The sequence below is a fragment of the Neopelma chrysocephalum genome, unplaced genomic scaffold (genome assembly GCF_003984885.1).
Source record: "Neopelma chrysocephalum unplaced genomic scaffold, ASM398488v2 Primary Assembly neopelma1_66, whole genome shotgun sequence".
In the NCBI taxonomy this organism is placed as follows: domain Eukaryota; kingdom Metazoa; phylum Chordata; class Aves; order Passeriformes; family Pipridae; genus Neopelma; species Neopelma chrysocephalum.
Window position 1 is genome coordinate 13,839,130 of NW_020897725.1, and position 26,992 is coordinate 13,866,121.

The window sequence follows — 26,992 nt, forward strand, 5'->3', positions numbered from 1 at the left end:
AGGGGTATTTTTTCCCTGAATCATCACTTTAGCCTTCAGAGACAGTCAATAATTTCAGCTATTTCCATAAGTCATGTTGGAATGTCCCTGTTTGTTCCCTGCTGAGCTTATTTTTCTTGTTCTTATCCTTTCAGCTAATGCTGATGTTCAAAAGCAGAAGAAAAAAGCAGCAATTATTTGTTTTTCCTTTGACACCTTTCAGCTATATCCAGTTATTGGTAATATTTGCTATGACTACATCCAAGAAGGCATTTATTTATTTCTCTTGCTGCCTCTTCTTTGATCCCCCTCCCAGTCACTGCTCTCTCCTCACTCCTCCAGATAAAATAGGTATTTTTAAGTATAATATTTGCAGCTAAAAGCATTTATCAAGGCACCCAGGTCAAAGTACAAAGCCAGACACATTAAAACAATTTTTAAATCGAGTTCTTATTATCTATTTTTGCCTAAATTGACTCACCAAGTATTTCAGTGTATCAATATGAAATGGAAAAACAGTATTGGCAATTCCATTTCCCTCCACCCTCAGGGAATATTGCCTGAACAGTGACTAAATCTATGTCTCAACACAGTTCAAAGGTAATACAGACCAAAGTCAAAACAAGTTTAGCAATACAAGTTGCCAATATGGGAAAACTTATTTCAATTATATCAATATTCTAGGAGATTAAACCTTCAGGGGAGCATAAAGGAAGAATTCAGACACTGTGAACTACAAGACCCACATGAACCAAAGCAATATGACAACCTTGGGCCTGTTAAACACAAGACAAGTGTAACTCAGCAAAAAATAAATTAATAAATAAGTGTATTGCCTGAATTAAATGAAACAAGGGCATATTCCTCATACAGCTGCTATGGACAGAGGCTGCTCAAGGACTTGTGAGTGCCTTTTGCTGAGTGCCAGGGAAGTGGTAGCTGTTACTTGGGAAGCTGCACCTTGGGATGAAGGGATAGAGAAAAGTTTCAGTGGCCTGACAAGAGGCTGAACTATTTGTAGTGTCAAGCAGCAACTTTTCAAATTTCCCAAGATGTCTTGCTCGCTGTCCACCCTGTGACATTGAAAACATTACCCACCCTTCTCACTAAAAATCCCACAGGATTAAGCCCTAAGGTACCTTAAACACTCAGTTTAACCCAATTTTATTGAAACATTGCATAATATGCACTACCAGCAATTCCCTTTGGAGTTGGCACCGTTTTCTATTTTTAATGTTAAAAATTTAATAGTGAGGAAACATGAGTTGTATTGGGAATACAAGAAAATCAATGTCTGTACATGCTTTAATTAGAACATGGTATCCAGTTAGATACTTGCCTAATTTCTCAATAGCACTCTGAACTTTCACTGTGGTCCCTTGGCACCACTGAAATCCAAGTAAACACTAATCTTCCCCTGCATTTTCTGTTGCTTGCTTCTAGCAAGCTCTAGAGAATTACAGGGGTGCAGTTTTCTTTCAAGAGGCACCAGAGAAAAGAGCGAGTAATAAATGTACAGTTTTAAAATAAAGGTTAATAATAAATTCTATCTATTTTGAAGCTGTACTACTGGTTGGCAGCAGCCCTTCCAATGAACATCAAAACAAGAGACCAAAGTGAGCTGTATGAATTCCAATAACCTTTTCTAATACTCCTGACTGAAATGCTGCTCCATGGAGGCCACACATAGCACAAGCTCTTCTTCTTTAGAAGTAAATACAAGCAGGAAGAGTTTATTGTCCTTCTAGAGCAGTAAAATTAATGAGAACTGGTGTTGATGCAAGTGTGGATCTCAGAAATTAAAAACTAGAATGGCCTGAAACTAGAGGCAGTGAGGAGAGCAGCAAAGTATTATAGCTGTGCACTATCACATGTGGGTTTGGCTACCACTTGACTTGAACTCTGCCTTTCCTAGTTTTACATTACTGTCTATAATTCAAAATGTTCCATCTGTCTTTTAATGTTTAATCCCCCTTAATAGTTTTAAGCATCAGATAAAAGGCACTTAAGTGACCAATAGGAACAGCATGACAATGGCCTATTATCAAATTCAATGACCTGTAAAAAGTTTTCCTCAAGTCTATTACGGTTGGAGTGTTTTCCAAAGCCAGTAATTACAGCCTTTGGTATATAAGTAGAAATTAAGAATAAAGTGATTCTTATTCAATTGATTGACCACAATAATTTTCCTATCACAAGCTTTTTGAGATGATCCTTCTGTGTATCTACACACACAAACACAAATATCAGTGATTTTCATAGCTGGAACTGGGCATGTACCATTTGCCTCTTTGCATTCTCACGTAAGATGCTGAACACTAGACTAGGTAGTGATATTCCCTTGCATTCCCTTAGGAATCAATTCTCTTGGTTCCTCATGGCTCTGTGCTATGTTTGAGGACCTAAACGCCAGCAACACTGTTCACTAGCCCGGCAATCTCCATTTCCTGCTCCCAGAGAAGCATAAGCAGAATTAGCTTAATTTGTCAGAGAGGCAAAACTTTCCCATTTGTGCTATTTGACTTAACAGACAAGTCAAAGGCATCCTGCCTGGTGAGAAATCAGTCGGTGGCCTCCAGGATTCAGGTACTGACACGATCACAAGTCCAAGTCTCTACTATGATGACTAATAAGTCTCAGTACTCTGACTAAGTCAAGCTAGAAGCAGATAGATACACAATTTATAGATACATTAAGATTTTTTTAGTAGGAACAAAACCCAAACAAACCATAAACCAGAAAGAAACACCCCCAAATCACGCACAACCTGATATAGCCTTAGAAAAGGTTATATCAGCACAATCATCCACTCAGAACATCAGAGCCCTCTCAAGACTTCTGGAGTCAATACCAATTATTCCATATTGCTTTATGGCAGAACAGGATTTTTGGATTCTCTACCAGTGCCTTCATCCCAGGTGGATGCTCTTGACATCCTGTATAGGGCTGAATCTAAACCCAGGACCTGTGTCCTTGCACTCACAACCTCAGTGCAGCTGGAGTTCTCTCTCGGACATATTCCCTGTCCCCTCAAAACCAGGGACTTCTGTACTGTGACACTGCACATCTACTGGGAAGGGCATTCACTGCCTTTGCTCTTTTTAATTTAATCCCATTGAAGTTGATGCTATTGAGTTTTGTGGGGTTTTCCAGTGAATGTTCCATTAAGTCCCTGAAAAGAACCATCAACACTGAAAAAAACACTCTTGGCCTCCACCAAAGGTATTTTTCACTCATTTACCACCAGTGTACTAACACAGGATTACTGAACCTTCCTTGAGTTTAGATTAATTAAAGCATGTTTAAAATACCAGAGGTCCTGATGTTTGACATTAAGGAAGTCACAACTTTAAGGGAAAGCTCTCACTTAGGTAACTTGGTTACCATATAAAGTGGGTTCAGAATGTGTGTTTTGGATGTTTCCTCAGTGTGCAGTAAGTGGGGACAGGAAAAAGACAACCACTTACCAAAGTACTGATGCTAGAAAAATGATATAATTTTTTTTTCTATAACCATCTCAAGAACATACTCAGATCAGCCAAAGATTTGGCTTTGCATGAGATATAAACCATTAAAAAGGTTAAAACTTCTGAGCCGAAGAAGGTAACACTTGCAATTAGACCATTCTACTTCCATCTGAGTCACTTCTTGAGTTTTTAAACGAGGGGAAAAAAGCCATTTCAACTGGCATTAATCAGCTAAAATACATTTACTTTAGGGCTTCCTTCAACAAGTTTTCTTAAAGAGAAACCTAATACTTGAAAGGATAAAATATTGGTCTGTGGCAGAAAAGTTAATTGGAACCTGGAAGACCTGGGTTCAATTCCCTACAGTAAGACAAGTTTTGCTACAATGAAGCTTCATTGGTTTTGTCACTTCAAATTGTGGAAGAAATCAAGCACGAACATCTCAAGAATAGTCAATCATAGGATGTGGCACCGTTTTCCAGCCTCCCATGGCAGGGGACACCCTGGGTCAGAACCATATCATGCTTTGCAACGCATGAGCAATAAACCCAACACAAGCTCTGCCACAACCAGCGTCAGCCTCTTCATGAGAGTGGCTGCTCGGTCCACCTCATCCCACCTGAGAAAATGCAGATATTCAGCAGTTACTGACAGTTATCTAATTTCAAACAACGTGGAATGGGGGCAGAAATATCAGAAATATCTAATTCAACAGTTACACATTTCAAAAACAGCAGCAAAATTCAGTCTTGGCACATTCTTTGACAGCCCATCAGCGGGTGAATGAGCACAGACATGAGCACAGATCTACCAAACCACCAGTGTGTGCCCTCATCAGGGAGGGTACCACAGAAGATAAGGGGTGACTGGTTTAACATCTTCATGGTCAAGAAACTGGGGCAAACCGGAAGACATCAAGTAAGCAGGTTTCACTACCCCCACAGGAATTTACTGCATCTTTTTATAATATATTTGATCATGAACAGGTATTAAGAAGCTCATAAAGATGAAACTTACTTTATAGCGCATCTTTATTCTACTCGATTATTTCCCTGGAAACAATAAATCAATTCCCACCATCACAGTGATGAAATATGCAATTTGTGTGCGACAATCTCACCATTTGCAGAAACAGCAGGTGGTAATAAATTAAGTTGGTGTTACACAAACAAGACACCTCCATAAGCCAACACCACACACAGAGCTATCAATCCATCTTCCTTCAGCCCCTATTAGAACATACAGGAATATTAATTGGGGGGAGGAGGGGTTACTTCAACATGTGCAGTTTTTAAATGCTGAATTGTACTTGGCCTGAAAACACAATGTGAAAACACAAAAGGTTCTGGCAAGTAAAACACCTCTGCACATGAACTTCAGGAAGCAGAGTTTTTATATATTGGCAAACCATGCTCCTAATACACTTACATTTATCTTAAAATAACCACCTCATGGCAGCTAGAGACAAAATGAAAAACCGATCTCTTCCCATCTTGTTCCAAACTTCTGCAATTGGCGGGGATACCTTCCACTAGACCAGGTTGCTCAGAGCCCCATCCAACTTGGCCTTGGACATTTCCAGGGATGGGGCAGCCACAACTTCTCTGGGAAACCTGTTCCAGTGCCTCACCACCTCACAGTAAAGAATTTCTTCATGATATCTAATCTAAACTTGCTCTCCTTCAATACCACAATGCCATTCCCCCTTGTCCTATCAGTCCATGCCCTCATAAAAAGTCCCTCTCCAGCCCTCTCGGAGCCCCTTCAGGTACTGGAAGGTGCCCCGAGACCTCTCTGGAGCCTTTTCTTATCCAGAATGAAAAACTTTCCCAGCCTGTCTCCAGAGCAGAGGTGCTCCAGTCTGTTGTCTCCTCTGGACTCATTGCAACAGGTCCAATATGACCATAAGTGCTTCCAAAAAGTTCAGATGAAGAGACATGTTTTATAGACTACATTTATCAAGTCAATAGCTGCCAGTGCAAGATGATGATTTCCAGGCTTGGAAAAGACTAATGTAAAGTCAGAAAACTAAAAGAACTCAAATAACATTTTTATGATAGAACAAATCAGAAAATAAATCGATCCTAGAAAAAAAGCACATCTATGAATGCATCCAAAAAGCCTACACTGTGGATTCTGATCCTTAAAAGAGTTCATACATGTATGTTAAAAAAAACCAAATTAAGTTAAAGATGTCCCATCACTCATGCAATATTTTCTGAGGGTTTTTTTTTAAAAAAAACATAAAATACTTTCTTGCACACACTTCAAGATCTCATGTAGAGTTAATGGTCAAATATCATGAAGGGAATTTTTCTGTTTTCTCAGATCTGCCTCTGTAAGAAGCTACAGGATTGATCTATGATTATTTCTGAAGAGTGTATTTGTATAGAGGTTTGAGTTAATTTGTCAAAGCAAGTAAGTTGTCACCACAGGCAGCTTCACCAACTTAATAATTTGACCTTGCTGCTGCCAAAGCTGCAGAACTTACTACCCTCCTTTCCTTCCTGCCAAGAGTTTCCTCGTCTACTTTTCCCAACTATGCAGCTCTTGATTCCCTTCTGCAACCTCCTTGTGCTGTTTAAATGATTTTTCTCATAAGACAAAAGAGATCAGTCCAGGCTTCTTGTTTTCTGGCTTTGGGGGGGGGTTTAGTTTTGCTTGGTGTTCAACAGTCCAAATCTCACAGCTCTGAGCCTCTGACACCAAACTATTGACCATTTAATGGTTTTCAACACCTGATCAAGAGGGAGGTGAAGAGAGGTAAAAGGAGGACAGGCCAGAGGTAGGAGAGGAACAGGAACTGTTCCACTGTAATGATTAAAGAAAGTAAAAATAATTTGGTTAAAATACCAATATCAGCAATTTGAGTGTCATTTTCAACTTTAACCTTCTTTTCTTCCTCTTCCTTTCAAGCCATTTATCAACTATTAGCTGGTACAAACTCTGACTAACTAAATGGGCAGATTTGGGGGGGAGGGAGATCAAGAATCTTTAACACAGGCAGAAGTGGATGGAATTCCCAGAGAACAGGATAAACAAGTAGGGTTTGTTTGCATCTGATACCAGGAAGCCGGTGATGAGCACCTGTAATTTGCACCAAAATCAACAAAGCACCTGAGAGTTCACTATCATGGCACCATCTACAGGTCTCCAGCCAGGGACTGGAATTTGAAGAGGGGGTAGTTACTTTTAACAGAAAATGCTGTGCTTCTTTTTGGCCAGAGACCATTTGAACACACGACAGAATAAGTAACTACAATGAACTGTAAAGGAAGAGGTTAATTTGAGATATGCCTGGCACAGTCAACGGCAGCATAAGCACAACTAACCTCTAATTATTTCCCAATATTTTGTAAATGTCAAAGTATGGTCTTTAAAGATGCTCAGCATTTGTCGGAAACACGATTCCATTACATTTTAATCAGCTGCAGAATATTCACGGAGCGATTGAGTCTCGTGGCTGACAGGAATTCAAAGAGAAAAGCTCACTAAAAACGCAGTTATTTTCTTCTGTCAAAGACAACACTACTCGGAGGAAAATCTGAGACATTAAGAGTTAATACGATTTGCTCCAAAGAAATAAGCTGCAAACAATTTTCACACTCCAAAAGGAAATTAGTTTTCCCACTTTAAGAGGTGAACAGAAGAATACTTTGCTAATACAAAGAGTACAAAGCAGCATACTTGATAAGACTTCATGGTTTACTCTATCCCTCTAGGCAAAACAAATAAAAATTTTAAAAAATAAAAATAAAGACCAACCCCCTCAACAAACACCCCCAAGCCACCATTCTTCACTTACTGCAATTGAAAAGTTTAGAAAAGAAAGAGCAAATTCTGACTCATTAACGTGCAACACTAATTCCTTATTTAGGATGTCAGTTAATTAAGAGACTGAAAACATCCCTTTTCCACTCTACTTGTGGAAAAATGTATTTTTCACAGCAAGAACTTGAGCTGCACAGACTGTGACACTGCTGTACTTACAGCAGAAGTGAGATACACACAAGGGTGATGCTGTAAGAAAAAACCCTTCAGGAACTAATCCTGGCATGTTTCCTCACTGCCAAAGCTGCAGCACAGCCCACCCCCGTTTATCCACTTATTTTAACAACGCTCTACCAGGCTCAAGGTCAGAAAGCTGAATTTCTTTCAAGATTCCTTCATTAGATTGAGATTTCTCTCGAACTGTGGAAGACTTTCCTCAATGCCAATCCATGCTCCATTTTTTTTCTTAAAACCAGACAACTCGAGATTCTTCACTGTTTTAATTAATAAAAAGAAACTCACAGCATAAAGATTATGGAGACAAAGGCAACTAATACCAAAACCAAACAAAAGCTTGGTTCAGTTTCTGTTTACTTCACTTTTATGATATACAAGGTTATTTCTTAAAAACATCTCTTATCCATCTTCTCTTGCATATTGCAATTTAGTCATTGCAATAGTAATAGTAAAAAAGGAGAGAATATTTTTCACTGGAGTGTCTGCCTTCATTGTTAAATTCTGTCACCTGTAAAATACTTGATATAAAAAACCCACTAAAATAAGAGTTGATGCTTTTGTAATTCAGACAAATGTCCAGAAAAAAAAAGACACTGCTTCTTATTTTTCCAGATAAGCCATCATTTTAAAACTGGATTCGTTCTTTTAGAGCCTAATTTAAAAAAGGGAACATATTTCTGCACAGCATATATTAAACTTACAGATTTACCCTAATGTTTTAAAAGGCATTTAGCAAAGGTGTACAGCAATATAAGGTATTTACAAAGTAATTATTTCAGATAGAGTTTGTCAATTCTTTCAGGACATCTTGCAGAGGGGCTTAAATTACTTGTTTGCTTGTTTCAATGCAACAAAATTAAGATTAAAGAGAGACAACAAATTATGCTGGGAGTATTCCTAAGAACATGCTGTTTTGACAGAAAGCTCTGAACTATAAATCAAGTTATTATAACATTTATATAATCTACTCTTACATGCTAAACAAAACAGTTCACAGTGATAAAACAAACAGCATCTCTCTGTCCTGAAAGGAGTCCGAGTAAAGGGAAAAAACCACAAATAAGTAGTAATTAAACCCAAAAATAACAGGCCATCTAAAAATGCAGTGCCAAATTACACCATAGCACCAATGTCAAAGAAAACACAGGCGATAATTAACAAATCAACAACCTAAAGTGTTCAAGATCCACCCATTTCCCTCAGTACAGCCTTAATTTTGCAAGGCAATGGCCATCCCTGTGGATTTCCAGGAGAATGTCAGATGTGAATACACAAGATGTTTATGGACAGGTGGTGAGAGCTGCAATATGTACCTGCATGCGGATAAAGGAAGGAGGAGGTTTTCAACACCTGAAAGGACCTGGCCCTGCAAAAACTGCCCGGTCGGTCACAAAGGACACATTTTATGAGCAACTTTATTACGTTACAGTCCTTGCAAGAACAGAAGGGCAACAGCTCACGTCCTACCTACTGCCTGAGCTGAGAAATACTTTTCCTACCAGGAAAAAGAAGCAAACCGGAGTATTTTTACTCCCATTTCCAAAAAACCTGGAGCAACATTAATAATCTGAGTGTAAATTGGATATACAGAGCAAAGGAAGTCTTAATAAAAGAAGGAAAAATATACCCTTCAAGAATTTTATGCTAATAATTCACAAAAAAGTTATAGATTAACTACTGCTCTGTATGATTATTCTAGGGCTGAAGCATCACAGGTACCAAGAGAGAAACAAAATTCATGTCAATTCCTCTGTCCAGGCATCATCCACACCAGGGAAAGGGAATGGCTCCCACTCCCCAAAATGTAGCATCATTCAAAAAATTGAAGTTTACTCAACCTCTTGTTTATATTCCTATCACTGAGCAGGAAAACACTGACTGGATTAAAGCATCATTCACTGATTCTTTAAAATAAAATTATTCTTTTTGGCAGATGTGAAAAACCATTTTAAGGTGAGATTTGGTATTCTACCTCTGGATTTTATGTGTCCAAGTACTGTGCTCACACTAAACTTCTCTGAATTGCCCAAAATCATGCTGCAGAAAGACACAAGAGTTGTGAGTGGAAGTTTCAAAGCTGCCTTCATTTCTCCTTCTGAAGATGCACAAGCTGTGGCAGCCACACAAGTAACTTCAGATACTTGAACATAACATTCTTAAGCCACTGCTGTTGACCTCTCTCTACTCATAAATGCAGACCCAAGTATGATCCCATCTTACAACCAGTTTCAACCTGTTTTGATGATTTTTTTTTTCTTCTTCCTGAGATTTTTATATCTAAACCCTGGTTTACTTTACTTTGGCTTGACTGTGGTTTTAACGTAAGAAAAATCCAAAGTGGAGACAAATCTGGATTTAACAGAGGTGAGTGTCTCCCTTTGCTTTTCTATATTGGATAAACATTAGTGTGCTGTAACTTGCCTTGCTTTTCCTACAGTATGAAACAGGAATAATGGACATGACCTTGTTGTGTATCCAGGAATATCCAGGGTGTCCTTGTTCTTGATTTCAGATAATTCTTACTCCCAGTTCATTCCCACTCCTGTCTCCTGTTCTGCTCCCTTGCAGAACAGACCGAACACAGAAACAGCGCAAATATTTTCCCTTCAAATTTTAGGGATGAGCAATTTTGGACATTCCAGACTGATTTCAGCAGGAGCAATAAGGACTCTGATAATTCTGAGCAGAAGACGACCTGAAGGAGGGTTTATCACAGAAATTATTAGGCAGCCACAGCAAGTGCTGCTGTTCCTACTGTAACACCTTGGTTTTCATCAGTGTAGGACACTGTACTTAAACTGCACAAATGTACCACATCCAGAGTTTTCAAGCAAGATGTGACAGATAAGAGCAATATTCCAAATGAATTCTTATTGCACCTCCAGACTGACAAAAGATATCTGAACTATATTTAGATGTGCAAACTTGGTACTTCAAACACGGAAGTCCAACACCACTGCCAATGCAGGTGGCACAGCTTCTTCCAGTAAAATCAGATCAAGTGCTTCCAAAACCAGCAAAAAGTTTGTTCAGTGTCAGATAAAACCAGAGCCTATACCACTCCCAAAATTACTCTGGAAAAAAGAACAAGTAATGGATGTTTTCCTTCCAAAGCACTGATTATACCTTGCATCCACGTATTCAGTTTATATATATTATGTCTATAAAATAATATATATAGTATGCAATACACTTTGTATTTTATATTATATACCCTATGAAATACTGTGTATATATATAAAAATATGAAAGCAAACCAAAATTACAAAGGGGAAAATCTTTCATTTCAAGGGCAGAAAAGGAAGAAATTCTTTCCTGTGAGGGTGCTGAGACACTGGCAGAGGTTGCCCAGAGAAGCTGTGGATGCCCCATCCCTGAAAGTGTTCAAGGCCAGGCTGGACGGGGCTTGGAGCAACATGGGATAGTGGAAGGTGTCCCTGCCCATGGCACAGGGATTGAAACAAGATGATCTTTAAAACTCCTTCCAACCCAAACCATTCTATGACTGTATGACATTCTCCTATGGGCAGAAAACCCCAGGCATTAAGTTCTCCAAATTATAACAAGAACAAAATCCCCTTAATTTTCGGTTCAGGAACACACAGAGAAAAGCCTACCTTCTGCTAAACCTGCAGATAGTTGATAAAACATTAACTTATTGACCTGACAGGCACCACCACTATCTGCCCATCCCACCTCCGTGCCAGAGGGCACCATGCTCGGAATAGGTCAGAGGGCAAATCATAATTTACTTCCTGCTCACATAAACATAACACAGGAATTATCACTGGACTAAGAACAGACACGCAGCTCCCTGTCACCTGAGTGATGCCTTGGAATGGAATCTGCAGCTCAAATATGCTCCCACTGGACAGGTACAGCTACATACAACCATCGCTCAGAGACCTTTTAATTCTGCCAGGACGAGTCCAAACTGCTGCAATCAAACACCTGAATGGACAAAAAGCTGCTGTTCAGGTCCCTGGCAATGCAAGTTGTTGTATGGTAATCATTTGTTAGGATCAAATTGAAAAGGTTGCTCTACTCTAAAGTATCTTTGTTGCAATTCTCCAGATTATCTTGACCAACCATCGTGTCACAGGCCAGACAAAACCCCCTTTGAGTTGAATACACTAGGATTTCAGGAATATGATTCCTTGTATCTCACCACAGCAGCAAAGACAACAGATCATTGCTGAGTTGCAACCATAAGAGCAGAAAGCCTATGAGAAGAGCCTGAATCTTACTGCCCCTTATCTTCCAAAGTCAGCTGAGAAGCTTTGGGAACACACCCAATTCCTTCCCACCCTCCTTCCTAGAAATGAAGATTTAGGAGGACCACGAACCATTACTCACCTTGCAACCACTTGTGATGAAACTGTTCTTTGCTATCATTATCTTTATATGGTTATTAGAAGAGAAAACTCAGCCAGTATGGGGATCCATGACCAAACACTGGCAATAATTAATTCAGCTTCACCAAGAAGGATCGTTCAAGTACGGAAAGTCTGGTTTTACTTTTAGTTCTCCAGCACACCAGACTGAAGTCAAAGTTTGGCTTTCAGTCTCAAAATGCCACTCACATCTCAGTTTATGATGCTTGTGACCTGCTGATGTGACACCCTGTACAGCTCACCACCGACGGTCAGTTGCTGAGCAGCTGTACCAAGTCACGGCAGAACTCGAAGTCACACACACTGATTTTCCTCCTGTATTTACTGAAGATGAGAAGACCTAGGCCATGGAAAAAGTTGCTTTTCCTTAGACATTTCCTCAGTACAGCATGGGACAACACTTAATTCACAGAGTGAGTCCAATTTAAATAAAAAAGACAACCAAAACCCCTAGTGCCCAGTTTGACGGATGTGAAATCACTGGTAGAGGAAACACTATTTCAGAAGGCAATGAAGGTGCCTCGGAAAAGGATTAAGCAATCTCTCTTCTGGGAAAGTAACAAACCTTGGCTATCAAATAAGTAAATAAATAGATAAATAAAAGGAGTTTGTTTACAGATGATTTTCAGTTAAATGACTCAGCAGGATTGAATGCACACAGAAATACTTTTCATAACATCTATGCTAAGCTACAATAAATATCAGAAGAGGAAAATCCAACCCTCTGCCTTTATGCCACCTAAGTGCTGGGCAACCACCAGTTACCTCCATAACCTCAGCAACCCCTATCCTTTATAACCAGCCAGGAAAAACTGACACCATTAATTGTCAACATGGATTCAACAGGAGATACTGCAGGGATCTCATTCATTCTGGAAGTTGGTATGAAAATCTTCCTGATGCTACAATATTTTTATAACTGCTATAATCAAATATATTTATCATGTCCTGTACTTAGGTTTGTTTTAATATAATACTTACAAAGACATTTCCTTATGTCTGGCTTTTGTTTGCTGTTCCAGGTTATGGAATTCAGCAGCTTCTAAGGGTTTGCCTACTGTAATGTTACAGCATATATTAATTTATAATGTCTCCAGTTTTTAATAGATTACCATGAACAAATCCGTGTCAAGTCATGAATTCAAGAATACTAGTGAGGGTTTTTTTCAGACAATCAATGAAAAATACGTACTCTCTGTTGGCACATCAAAATTTTTACAAGACGCAAATGTGCAATTATTCTATATAAGCAACACTTCAGCAAGTGAAGGACTGAGACAAGCCAAGACATTTCTTAAAATGCAACATAAAAAGCCCCATAAAAGCTAATTTTGTTACCACAGTCCTTCCAATAAAGCTGTGCATTAAGATCAGGTGCCCAATGAATTGTGTTTGCTAAAAACACAAAACCAGGTAACAGATCATGTTCGGTGTCTAAGGATGAAATACTGCAACTGTTGCCAGGCTAACTGGGCAAGGAAAATTATGCATGTCTGTATATGTATTTTCCACACAGAAAGTAAATATATACACACGATGGGACTTGCAATAAAAATTTCGAATGCAAACTGAATAAGAAAGCTATTAGGGCCACAAACTCCCCATTCACTTTTTAGTTTAATGCCTTATTTCCATCAAGGCAACATCCACTTAAGTGCTGACTCCCACAGTTTGCTCCTCAGCCTTCTTCTAATGCATCTTTAAAAGGATATTTAAAACATTTTGTTTTCCTTACTTAAGTTTCAGGTTTTCCCTGGCAACTCAGAATTTAATTCCAAGCTGGTTCACTGGCTCATTACCAGGTGCTACAATTGATAAGATCACACATCTCCATTACCCAGGGAACACCAAATGCTCCCCCAGCCCTTAAAACAATCACTTTCCTTTCTTGTAAAACTATCTCGAGCTCCATCTTCCATTCCAGTAGTCTTTGAATAAGGAACAAATCACCCTACTGGGAATACACCAGTACTCCCGTAGCTCCCTAGGTCCTGTATGTTTTTAAGAATATCAATGTTTCTGCATGCTGTGCTGTAGCACTGAAGTGAAGACTCCTTCCTGCTTTTCCAGACTATTTTCTGCTTTCAAATATACACAGGCATTTCTGGAATATCATACTCTGAGAAACCTGGTCTAGTGGAAGGTGTCCCTGCCCACAGCAGGGGAGTTGGAACAAGGTGATCTTTAAAGTCCCTTCTAGCCCAAACCATTCTATGAACTCTTTTTAAATTTTAAATTAGTTTGATGAGATTAACATTATTTTTCTTTTTTTCTACAAAGACTTCAAAAAAAAACCCCACCCAGGCACGCAGGAATTCAGAGACGCTTTTTACGATTTGCAAATCTCACAGCTTAAGAAGCTACGAAGTTAATAAAGTTTAACAAAAGTTTAGGTAAGTTTATGATTTGGAAGGAAACAGCTGATCTAACCAATGTAGTAAGTCAACAACAGACTGTCAAACGACAGACTAGACTTTTCCGAGTTGTAATGCCCTCAGACACCAAGGAAAAAGCACTTCACAGCATTCCCAAATTACACCTATAGATCCACAAAAAGTGCAACAATGGGTGCTTCCCTCCAGTCACCTCAACTGAAACCCACTGTGAAGATGCAGCAGAACACTCATGCACAAGGAATGGCTTTTTTCCCTTTCCTAATACACAAGAGCAATTATATTTCTATGTTATATATACAGTGTCTGCATCAGAGAAATAGAAGTCTTGGGTTAGAGATTATTTCTCTGCCCATCTTCATGGTATCAGCAACCTCCCTTACTCTGTTTTCTACCACTGGTGTCCCTCTTAGTGATTACCTTTCAGCTAAAAACCTGAGGGTCTGTTGGACTGAAAATCATCACTCTGCTGTTAGCAAAACACAGAAGTCTTAGAGAGGCAAAGGAGAAACAGCACTGAACTTTCCTCTTATGTATCCAACTATCTTGCTTATACTCAACAGAACAGCAGCAAGTTCCATGTGAACACGTCCCCTGAATCAGCAGGGTTCACCAGAAAATAAAACAACATTTAACTTGGAACTGCTTATCTCTTTAAAAAAAGATTGCAACATTAACAGATTGCGATAGACAGGGTAAAATTCTTTCCCAGTAGAATTATTATATTTCATAATGCCACCAGCTTAGATTTTTTAACAGTTATTTTAATCAAGACAAGGTTTTTGACTGAATTGGGCTTGATTATCTTAAGCCAGTGTAGACCTTTCCATGTTGGTCTGAAGGGTTGAGTTCAAGAACTGTGATCACCCGGCACTAACTTGCGTGACACACATTTAACATCACGTCAACTAATTGTTCATAAATGATTAAACAGAGCTCTTTACATGGAAGTCATTCAATAAATTTCCTCCTCCTTGGGGTGGATAATTCACAGATCTACAGCAGAGCTGCCCAACTACCCTGAACTGTCACATTTAGATTGCTTTCACCGAGTTAGTTTGTAGGGTTAACGTGGCAGGAATTCACAGGAAACACAGGAAAAAAGCTCACCAGAAAAAGTATCTAAGCCGAAGTACAACACATTATACCATTAATGGTCTTGGCAAAGTTCAGAGATGTTAGTGAATAGTCTTTAATGATCCATGACTACTTTCTAGTCTGCTGTTAGAGGCAGAAAGAAAACATCCCAGTATGATACCAGTACAAAGTTTTAGCACTTAAATGGGAAACAAGTACTGCCCTCCTATGCATCAAGACACTTGAAGTTGTAACCGAACTTGAGAATATTTATTCCACAAGACCAGAGATTTTAAGTTTCAAATTACTTAATGGGAGAGGAGAAAGAAGCCAAAAATGTCTTACTCCTATCACTACTAAAGCAAAGTAATACAGACTCTCTGAGAAGAAATATGCCAGTAACAAGACATGAACTTTCCCTTCATTCACCCATGGAAATACCCTCAAATCTGGAGTGTGCAGATCCAGACTAAATCACTGAATTCAGTAACACTGCTTAGACTGGAGTTCAGCGTGAAGAGGAGGTAAAAACCTGACAACAGAGACTACGCAAGTACTTTATAAATCAAGCAAAGATCGTATTCTTTGATGCAGTCCTACAGACAGAGCCACAGAATTGGCTGCAATTAGGTCATCCCGCGCTATCGCTAAGAAGATTTGACGATTTTAGATTTAAGAATGCTAAAAAAAAAAGTAGAAGCTCTGTATGAACACAGACTCACTGAATATTTCAAAGCATTTTTCAGAGAAAAAACGTTTGCTGAGATCACACCTGATACAGAGAAAGCTTAATCTGTCCCATTCAAAAGAGAACAGATCACTTAGAAAGAAGTTATGGATAACAGAACATACACATCAAGACCACATTTTAAGACGTTATAAAATACTTTTAGAAGTTTTATCAGGTTTTGCTGCAGGTAATCTGAAGCCTTAACAGAAAAACCAAAGAGCCAACATAAAGATATTCAACTAAATGCTTCTCTCATTAATATATTACCTTTCTTTGACTGCAGATATCTCACAGCCCTTATCAAAGTAGGCCAGATCCGTCTCATTTCCCTAAGGTTAAGCCGGTGAACAGTACACAGAGTAATCATCGACTAAGGCATGGCCACCATTCAATGACAAATATAGCTCAAGCTATTTCTCATCTGTCCTATTTTTTGGGGAGCCTGAGATGTAGCTTTTTCTAGAAATCATTACAATTGGCAGCCACAAAGACGCTGGTGCTTTTGTCCTCTTATGCAACTCCTGGTGTCCCCCTTCTCCCACCAACAGGAATAAAGACAGATTACAGGGCTGCTCTCCATATTTCAGGGTACGGGAGGCTGGATAAGCAATCTCCCCTGCAGTTAGGTTCTGAGAACACAGGTGACCAGGGGAAGAGGGGGATTATTTTTCATTCATTTTAGCTGCTGCTGTGGGTGGGGGGGAATCGATACCTTTTATCGTGGCCCAAGGCAGCCATCCCCAGCCCTGCTGTGGCATCCTCTGGGGCTGGAGCAGGAGGGGGAAAACTGATACCCCAATACTAACCAGCCTTAACAACAGATGGCAACTACTTGCTTTTGCTTACAGATTTTTGTTCCCCACTTTTAGAAGTTACTCTCTGAGAGGTACCTTCATCCTGACCCTCACAATACTCTGAGGAGACGAGTCCAAATTTCATCTAATACTTTTGCTTTCCAATTTATGACATGCAGGATCTGGCATAGTTATTATCCCTTCACGGTAAACAAGTTTTACTAAAAGCAAAGCACAAAGCACACTCTGTTTTAGCTTTGTTTCCAGCTACTGTTACTCACTGTTTATTAACTATTATTCCCCCGAGAGCTGACAGGTTCTGTACTTTGTGAGACATTACCAGGGTGTGGAGTTCCAAGTTCTCCCATTCCTAAGTTATTTCTTCTCTGTATGCTACTATAGTATGTCCATGTGTGGCAAATACTAGTTTAGCTGAACAGTTCAGCAAGGTGCAGAAAGCAGGCAAGACAAAGACAGTGTTAAATGCTCCTTCGTGTGTCCTCCAAATGACGAGACAATAAAAATTCTAAATAAACTTAACGTTATTTTTTTCCAAGACAAATAATCATCAGCTCTGCCTACCAAATCCTTAGTTCAGATACATTTGCCCTGAACTTCTGAAGTAACAGCCTGTCTGTGCTCCAAGATTACGGTGACGCAATACTTCACTGCCAGCTTCTCTTCCAAAAAAGAAAGTACACTGAAATGAAAGCAAGCACGAGGAAAGTTATGCTTACGACCAGCAACACTCAACCTTTTAGTTGTTTTCCATCTAAGGAAGACTTGATTCTTTGGTTACTAACAGAATTTGGAGCTTAATCCCTGTATACTCACACCCACAACTCCAATACACAAATACCCCCTGGATTATAATACGGTAAATATTAATGTCTCAGGGTGCAAGTTAAGATTATCACGTGAATGAGTTTCCCACGTCCATCTAACTATTGTTAAGCCTCAATTTCAAGTCCAACCCTCTCATTGTAATAAATGCATGCTTTGTGGCTACTTATTGTCTCTGGTTTGGGGGGTGGATAATAGGGGTGGCAACTTCCGAGACATCAAGTAAAAAGATGTTATTCTTCCACTGTAAACGTTGCCTACGCTCAGACACTTGAAAAACTACTTCTTCCAAAAGGTGAGCGAAAAGCAGAATCACCCTTGCAGTGGCTGCAAACGTACAAAGATCACAAACAAAGCCGTCAGATCCTCACATCAGTGCAAGTACAAACCAAACAGCTCAAGCGCTCTTTCATTTCAAATCATTCTCAAAGGCAAAGGGGGGGGGGGGAACCCAACCCCAAAGCATCCCAGCTGTCAGGTGAAGCAGCTCCTGCGGAGGGGCAGCTCCGCACTGCAAGCGCATGACCAGAATATTTTATTTCCTACCTTTGCTTTCTGCTTTGATAGGGAAAAACCTACAGAACCACAGGTGGTAAAACGTTACATTAAGAGGGGGGAAAGAAATATACATATATTTATACAACAAATGAATAAACGCTTGTATATAAATAAAAGCCGCGTACCTTTCGCCCAGCACATCGGGAAGGGGCTGCAGCCGCTCTTCTCCATGCAGCCCGCACCTGCCCGCCTCGGGGGCTGCTGCCCGGCCACCTCCAGCAGCCACATACACGGACCGTGCCCGATATCCCGGCCAGCCCCGGCACACAATGTCCCGATTCACCGCTCCCGGAGCCGCCTGGACGTGCCGGAGCCCCGGCGGGGAGGGAGCCCCAGGAGAGGAGGAGAGAGCCCCAGCCCTGCGGCCTCACCCGGCTGCGGGGGGAGCGCGGTCCCGCAGCCCGCCCGGGGCACCGCCGCGCTCCGGAGCGGGGATGCTGCCCCGCTGCCTCATCCTCCCCCGCCCCGGAGCATCCTCCTCCTCCTCCTCCTCTTCCTTCTCCCCGGGTGCGGTGCCGAGGCGGAGTGAGCCCTGCGGAGGAGGGCGGGCAGGGGCGGGAGGCGATTACCCAGCGCCTATTAATATGCTAATCCCCGTCTGCTGCCCGCGCCCGGCAGCCTCCGGTTCACCCGCTGCGGAAAGGCAGGGCTGGAAATCCCGCCTGACCCGGCTGCACACCGGCCTCCCCCGAACAGCCTCTTACCCCCCAAAACCCGCGCTCTGCCATCGCTTTTATACGTTTTTGATCTCCGCTTACTGACACAGCCTGAAAGCACAGGAGAACTTCCCTATAACCGCACGGGAACTTCCCTAAACTTCAGCAGGAATTGGGGTCACACCCTCCATCACCACCTGCCTCACTCCACAAGAGTCATTGACGGAAGAAGGCTGGTGGTGATGCTTTGCCTTAAACAGAGAATATCTCAGCCCACGCCAGGGGTTACTCAGTGCCACATCCAGCCCCGCTCTAAACCCAGGGTTTCTTTATCTCATCAGAAGGCAAAGGTCACCTCAAACATACACCCCAGATGGTGCACGGCCTTTGTTTCTTCTTAACTTTGCAGTACCTAACATCAAAAACTGCTTACGACCATTTTTCTTTTAAAATCGTGAGTGTAAACATTGAAAAAGCCTGTGTCTATAAACACGCATCCAGGCAGAATGTGTATACGGAATTAAAAAAAAAAATCCCTCTTACACCCAGCAAAATAGTTCACAAAAATTATAAATAACTTGAATTAGCTAAAATACATAGTAATAATAATTCAACAGGAACAAGACTCACACTGATCATTAAAGCTCTTTATATATTCCACTGTAATCTCTTCTCACTCCCAGCCTTCAGCAGTAAGGCGTAAGGCTTATCCAAGACTAGCACCAAAAGGGAATTAATCTAAAGCCAGCAGCCTTCAACTTAACCTATCTGCCTACTTGTAGCAGCACGCACTCATCTACAGCATGTGTTTAATTACCATTCTTTGCTGCCATCTCATTTCTCAATACACTGGCTATGCAGAATTAGTGGTGTATGTCAAAATTCTTGATTAAAAAAAAAAAAACAAAACCAACAAAGCAGCAACTGCATTTAAGTATTGTTTTCTTCTCTATTTAGAGGAGAAAAATATTCACTGGAAAAAAAAAGAGAGAGAGAGAGATTAGGCCACAACCAGGCCCATCAGATGTTCTGCATCACTGCTCAGGCACAAAGCTCTTTCTGGGGCTGGAGAAAGCCAAAGGGAACTGAAGACATGCCTGGGTGCCTTCCTCCCCCCACCATAAAGTTTTCAAAGCCCTTCAGTCCTACACAGACAGACAAACACTTTCAGCGACAAGGTCGATTGTATTTACCTTCAGCAATAAAGCAAAACATGCTATAATAATATTTAAAATACCAATTATTGTATTTGTGTGGGTACAGAAGAGGCACAGACAGGGGCTCGGTGCCCTTCTGGTTCTGCAGCTCACAGGGCAGGAAAGCTGCTTTTACACATCCAGCTCTGCCATGGGCTTTCCTTGGTGACCTTGAGCAAGTCAGACTTGTTTCCTCAGAAAAAGGAAAGCTGCAGATACTTCTTCAGTTTTCCTTAAGTTGGTTTGATCTGTGCTCTAGGGTGTAAAACATATTAAAAAAACGTGTTTCTTCCATAAAAACAAAGTGTTTTGTAGAAAAGCTGCTACAAAAATCCAGAAGTAAAAAGGGGAAGGTCTAAATTAAAATTTTATTAATGAAAACAAAACCCTTTAAATATCAACTGGTAAGTGCATTACCAAGGAGAGTTTAATAAACAGAATGTGTGGACTCACATTTTTCTTTACACTTTTAACAGATGAGGCTCATACAGATTATCAATCCAAGTGTCAAGAGAAACTGCCTGCTCATATAATACCAGTATTAGCATCATTCTCCTCAAGGACATACTTTCTTCTTGTTGTATTAGGCTACAAAATGAAGGTGAAAACAAAGTACTTCATAGCATGAGAGATTTTTTTATTCAATTTTAGAGGCTATCCAGCATTTTACACTCTATTTATTTTTTCACATAAGCCAGGTGCTTCCTTGATGCTAAGATTTAAAAAAAATATTTAATTTCTTAATTAGGAACTGTTTCTGTTAGAAGTACCCTGTAGACATATGCTCATTCTCTTCTTTCAAATAACATGATAATTTTTCTGAAAAGAAAAAAAAAAAAAGCCCAAAAGCATAAAATAATTTCAAGTTGCAGGAAGGAAGGGGGGCAGGGATGGAGCAGGAGACAAGGCACAAAGTAAAAAAAAAACAAACTTGAAAAGTTAAATATGTCTCCAGTATACTTAATATCAAGTATTTATAACATTTCATAAATACTGCTCATCAAGTAGGTATCTGAGTAGCATTTATGTAAAATAATCTGTTTTAAGTCATGCCAATCAGATTATACCATTTATTGAGGTAAGAAACATCTGTCAGAAATTAAGACTGTGAAACAGGAACGTTAGTTTTTGTTGTGCAAGATGCATATTGCTGACACACATCGATAGTATCTGCACAGTAGTCACTGCGTAAGCAATGGTGTTAACACCTATCAAAGATAATTCCAAAATAATATTTATTTATTTGAAAAAAATAATGCCTCCCTTTCCACTAAGAACACACAGAACCACTGGCTATTTTCCCCAAACACACACTGTAACCAGAAAAAAAGGCTCAGACTACCCCAGTAACAACAGACAGGCCAAGGTCCTCAGTGAAGAAATGGCATTTTGCCTCAAGGAAATTCAAGTTAAGACTTTTCTGCTGTGACTACGATTTTGGTTGCTCAATTTCAGCCTGGTTTTAAAGACTACTGAAATCAGCATCAGATTTTGGAAAGTGTGTGTGTGGGGGGGAGTCAGAAGCTTTGTTTGAATTGTATCAAGGCATTTAGCTTTTGTTTTAATTCTGTCTGCAGCACTGATCCCGTCTCATAGTGAAGTCATCTGCAAAAATCACAAAGCTTTGGGGAACAAAGGGTTAAACAACAGTTTTGTACAACTGGGAGGCACATAAAAGGATGTCTAATTTTTTCCACACAAGCTTATCCAAACAAAAATAAAAGATCTAAACCGCCTGTCAGATGAACTGGCAAAGCCTGGCTTTCTCTAGGGTTGTGCCCAGAGCCTGAGCTCCTGGGGGGTGTCCCGGAGACCTCACCAGCACAGAGCCAACCAGGGTTTCTCCCTCAGTGAACGGCATCATTAGGATCTCTCTGCTATTCAACTGATTATTTTCACATCAGTTAATATCACTATTCATCAAATTTCCATCAAACTGGCAGGCGAGTTGGAGAAGGGGACCAGGACAGAGCTAAACAGAGAACACTTGTCCGAGTTCCGCTGCCCTGAAAAACCAAACTGAATTCAGTATTTGGAAAGGGTGAAGAAAGCAGTCAGAGCTGTACCAGAGCAGTGTTGGACAGCAGAACAGAGATCTGTTTTCAGTTCTCTCCTACAACACCTCAGCCACCAGATGAACACACCAGCAACAGAGCTCCTCCAAGAGAGAGGAGAGCAGCCCCTTCACTTGTTATAACAAACCCCAAGAGCTCCAGCCTAGAGCACAGCAACTGCATCAGCATGAGGGCTGGAGCACCTCTCCTGTGAGGAAAGGCTGAGAGAGCTGGAGTTGTTTAGGCTGGAGAAGAGAAGGCTCCAGGGAGACTTCAGACTTTCCAGTACCTCAAGGGGCTATAAGAGAGCTGGAGAGGGACATTCCACAAGGGCATGGCGTGATAGGACAAGGGGGAATGGCTCTGGAATGAAATAGAGTACGTTTAGATTAGATATTAGGAAGAAATTCTTCCCTGTGAGGGTGGTGAGGCCCTGGCACAGGTTGCCCAGAGAAGCTGTAGCTGCCCCATCCCTGGAAGTGTCCAAGGCCAGGCTGGATGGGGCTCTGAACAACATGTTCTAGTGGAAGGTCTCACTGCCTTGTTGGAACGAGATGATCTTGAAGGTGTCTTCCAACCCAAACCATTCTATGGTTATTATTATTTTGGACTCGATAATTCACAGTCTTAGTCACTTCACAGGTACTGTTTATCCCTCAAATAGTTACTAGAAGCTGAAGAACAAATGCATTGTTTTGAAGGAGATCTGTATATTCATGTAGGAAACAGAAAAAATTCATTACATTCATCTTGCTAATAAAGAAAGTTTCCAAACCAAAGATGCCCTCAGGACAAGTGGAATATTTCTTTTTTTGGTAAACCCACAGATGCTTTTTACTGAGACAACTGCAGAACAGCCTGTAAAGGTGAGAGTGCCTGATGAGTGTGCTAAAAATTAAAACGTTTATTGATCGTGTGACAATCTTCTGCATCCTAATTAATTTGCTTTTCCATGTTAGTATCCAGAATTTTGCAAACACCCTCTCCAGGCACTGAAACTGCACTGTAATCTTTGTTCCTCTTCATTTTCTCAAGTTTGTTTTTTATGTGTTTTTTGTTAATTACTATTGTTATTTTGTGAGTTTCTGCATAATATTTAAGAGTGGAAAAGATTATCTGCCCTAAGTTTCCCTTTAGCAAGAGTCAAACAAACATCATCTTTGTTCACAGGAACTGCTGAAAAATGGTTCATCACCGTTACGTCAAATCTCAAATTATGGTTCCTGAAGTCTGCCCTACTCTGAGCTCAGGTTTGCTAAGGCTGTCTTGAAAATCTACCTTTGATTACCTGGTCTCTAAATTTATCATCCTAGCCCACTACCAAGCTCTTGCCCCTCTACCCACATCTTCTCTAGCACTCCTTTCTTCTGAAGGAGAACAAGAGTGATGGGTTTCACATCCTCCAAGGGTCTCTGAACAGCCGAGAAGCTCAGTCATCATTCTGCTGCCACCAGAGATGGTCCTTCTTATTTAACTATGAGCATTTCAACAGACAAAACTGAAAGAAAAATGACACTTTGAGTGTCAAAATCCAAGTCCAGTCCTTCGACAGAAATAATTCAGCACAGCTGAGAAGCTGCATCACCTCCATGAGTTCATTTGACTCTTTGCAATACAGACAAACTCTAATTCCATGCTCTGGACTAGATTGGGACATTTTTCTCTTGAAGTTTGAAAAAGCAGAGATGACTTACGTAAGCTCATTCTAGAATATAAACTGCTGAGGAGCTCTGCATAGGACCTTCTTCTGTCAAAAAATTCAGTCCAATACTGAATTTACTGTTCTCTTCCTTGGGTATAGCCAAAAAGTGCAGAGTTTTAAAGCGACGCTTCATCACCTTCTGGACCACGGTCACCTATTCAGCCATAGTATCCTCTGAGCTACATTTTAAAATAGTAGTGGTCAGAATTCACTGGTTTTCTTTCCAAATCTCAACCTATTGGTAGTAGTGAGGTGGGGAACAAAACAGAGCAGGATGCTGAGAGAGAGCAGGAGGTATGCAGTGTTAATGAAGTTTCCCATACCTCCCCTTCCCAAGGGACCCCCTGATGCTGTGCAGCAGAGCAGACAGCAATGCAGCCTTCCAGCCCCTGCTGTTGAGACAACAGATGTTAGAAGGACCACTAAATTAACTTTATTTTTATTATTTCATAAATAAAGACTAGCCATTTTTTAAACCCATATGGGTTGTATTAGTTTTCAGGCATGAAAGTTGTAGCAGATTTCCCTGTGGGTGGACTCACCCGCTCATATTCTCCCACTTCCTTCCATTTATTTTTGAAGGCTTTACTGTAGAGAAGGATAAAGTCAACATCATGAAAGCTTAAAATGGTTTAAAATTGCTCCTTCCTTAGGGCACTGATTCCAGTCTTCTGTTTCTTCATGTTCTAGGCTATTTACAAAAAAACCCAACCAACAAAACCACTGCTATCCTCAAGACATCTTTGAGAAGTTACTTCACAATTCCAGTGCTTAAAACTAAAATCTGCTTCATGGAGACCTGGAAAGAAGAGGTGAAGAGAGGAAGAAAAGTGATCCCTACACATGCTATTCCTCATCTTACTGCAAAATAAAATCTGATACTTTTGCTCTGCCACAGGTTTGCTGTGTGCACCAGTTTGCACTGCTTCTCTTCAGCCTTTTCCGATGTGGAGAATCAGGGATGACTGGAGAAGGAGTGAGACAAAGCAATCCAAATGGTCACCAGAACCTTTCTTGACCTTATAAAACTTCCTTTATTTATGGGGAAAACCTTCCATTTATGAGGTGAACACAGCAGAAGGTATCTGAAGGGGGAGGACCTCAACCCCTTGATGCTGTTTAAAGAAAATGCATTCTGAGGGCATTACTTTTGTTCAGTGAAAAGGATACATGAGTGGATCAGTTGACTCTTCTTGAAATCCATCTTTATTAATTCAAGGGTAACCTAGAAATAATTAGCCACATCTGCTAAAAGGGATGTAGGAAAATGAAGTTGCTTATGGGTCAGCAAGTCTCTTTAGTGTCTGTTCACATCTGGGCTGCTTTCTCGTTCATCCAATACCAGTTACAGGAAAGAAAGTAAGAAAACTGCAGCCACAGAGGGTACAATTAATTTATGAGAAATGGTGCAGTCTGGACACGTCTCCCTTGTCCTGCTTCTCCTCCATATGCTAAATACAAAGTTAGAGCAACAGTTTACCAAAAAACTTATAGTTGCAAACATCTTTTTAGCATAAAGTTGTACCTGATTAACATGAGTTGTATCTGATTCCTGGTGTTACCTAAACCACAAATAAAACATTAGAAATTCCTCAGACTTTCAAACCATTAAATGCAATTACAAACTGAATAAAAAAATAATCCATGAGCTCATAGTAATGCAACATTATTCCATTTATACATATATATAAACACACTGGCGGAACAGTTCACGTTGTACTTCTTAGTGAAGGATGAGCATAGCATAAATCCCTATGTGTAAACAAACTCTTATAGGCTCAAGCAAATAGCTATTTAAGTTTAAAGGTTCCAGTGTTGCAGAACAAATCAACAAGCCAGTGCTGATACCCTCCAAGTCTAAGAAAACAGAAAATAAAAAATGAATTATTAATTTTTACAAAACATCTTTTTAAAGTTTCATAGTACAAACATTAAGACTGTTCTAATAACCAAGCAAATTCTGTGCCTGAGCTATCAAGCAAAGACCAGTGTATTTTAAAAGAATAAGAAAATATTGTAAAATAGACACAAATCCCCCCTTCTCTCTCCAGTTAGCATAATTTGGATTGAAAAATTCCAAAAAACAGTTTGATGTTTTGTTTAGGAGAACCACCAGTAGAGGCCAGGTGTCGCTGAGCCTCCAAACCACAGAAAATTCAATTCTTATTCACTTTAATCAACCTTTCTCCCTATTTTTGTACCAAGAAAGGACATTCCATTTACAAGGGCTTTAACCTGTATCACTGCTTCATGAGAACAGCAATAAACTTTCAAGGAGCAGCTCCTCAGGCGGTCATTTTATGCTGTTACAGGGAATGAAAGGTCATCTTCAGCTAACACGAAACCTTTTATTCCATGCAAAATCCACCACCCTAAATAGCCTCATTTGCTCCTCCAATTACACAAGACAGCACAGTTCTGCTGAACAAGTTCTGTTTACCTATGAAAATGCCTGCAGAGAGGTATCAAAGAGCTCAGAGAACACAAGAACATGTTGCTTAGTTTAAAAAAAAAGGCTTCCAGGAGCTCACCACCAAATACAGCTCAAGCTTGTTTAGGTAACCAGCTGTGAAACAAGATGGAACAGCACTCAGTGTGTCACAGGCAGCTCATACCACCTTTTATAATGCATAAATTGATGCATAAATTGATGAGCAGACCAATACAACAACATCTCTGTAGCTCCGAACTCAACTGAGCTTTAAGTGTGCTAAACTTCACCCGTTGACTTGAGGACAAACTTCAGCATGAAAGGCAGTGCTTTGATGAAGCTGGAAACACATGCAAGAATTCTGTTATGAAAATTAAACTAGGCAAGACCAAGATGTACAAGACCAACTGATACAGCTGGGAAAGAGCTGTTTGGGCAGAGCCCTCCTTCAGATCTGAGGGATGTTAAATAAGTATCCTATGTCTTCAAACGGTAAACAAAACATCAAAAAGCCACTTTCTGATGGCAGCCCGAATGACCTACATTACCAAAGATCACAAGAACAATACTGTCAGCATGTAACAGCATCTGACAGGGCCAGGAGCTCATCTCTTGTGCAGTGCTGAGCTGTAGAGCACAGCTTCCAAAAAACCTCTGGTACTGCTCTCCCCAATCCCATTTGATGCATTCCAACCAAGACTCTAGTACTA

At 40.3% G+C, this 26,992-nt stretch overlaps 1 protein-coding gene across 18 annotated transcripts in view; it reads right to left on the bottom strand.

The window, feature by feature from the left end:
* The window catches only part of PTK2 (protein tyrosine kinase 2), a 189,618-nt gene that overhangs the window by 113,406 nt on the left and 49,220 nt on the right, over positions 1–26,992 (bottom strand). For 5 of the 18 annotated variants that reach the window (XM_027684572.1, XM_027684571.1, XM_027684570.1 and 2 more), the window contains exon 1: positions 18,369–18,622. The exons of 1 other annotated variant lie outside the window; for it this stretch is intronic. In XM_027684572.1, coding sequence (XP_027540373.1) covers positions 18,369–18,471 — 103 coding nt within the window. In that variant the 5' untranslated portion in view covers positions 18,472–18,622. Of the gene's footprint in view, positions 1–18,368; positions 18,625–26,992 lie in introns of those variants that run through there. 12 more of the 18 variants (XM_027684580.1, XM_027684574.1, XM_027684577.1 and 9 more) reach the window with 4 other exon arrangements.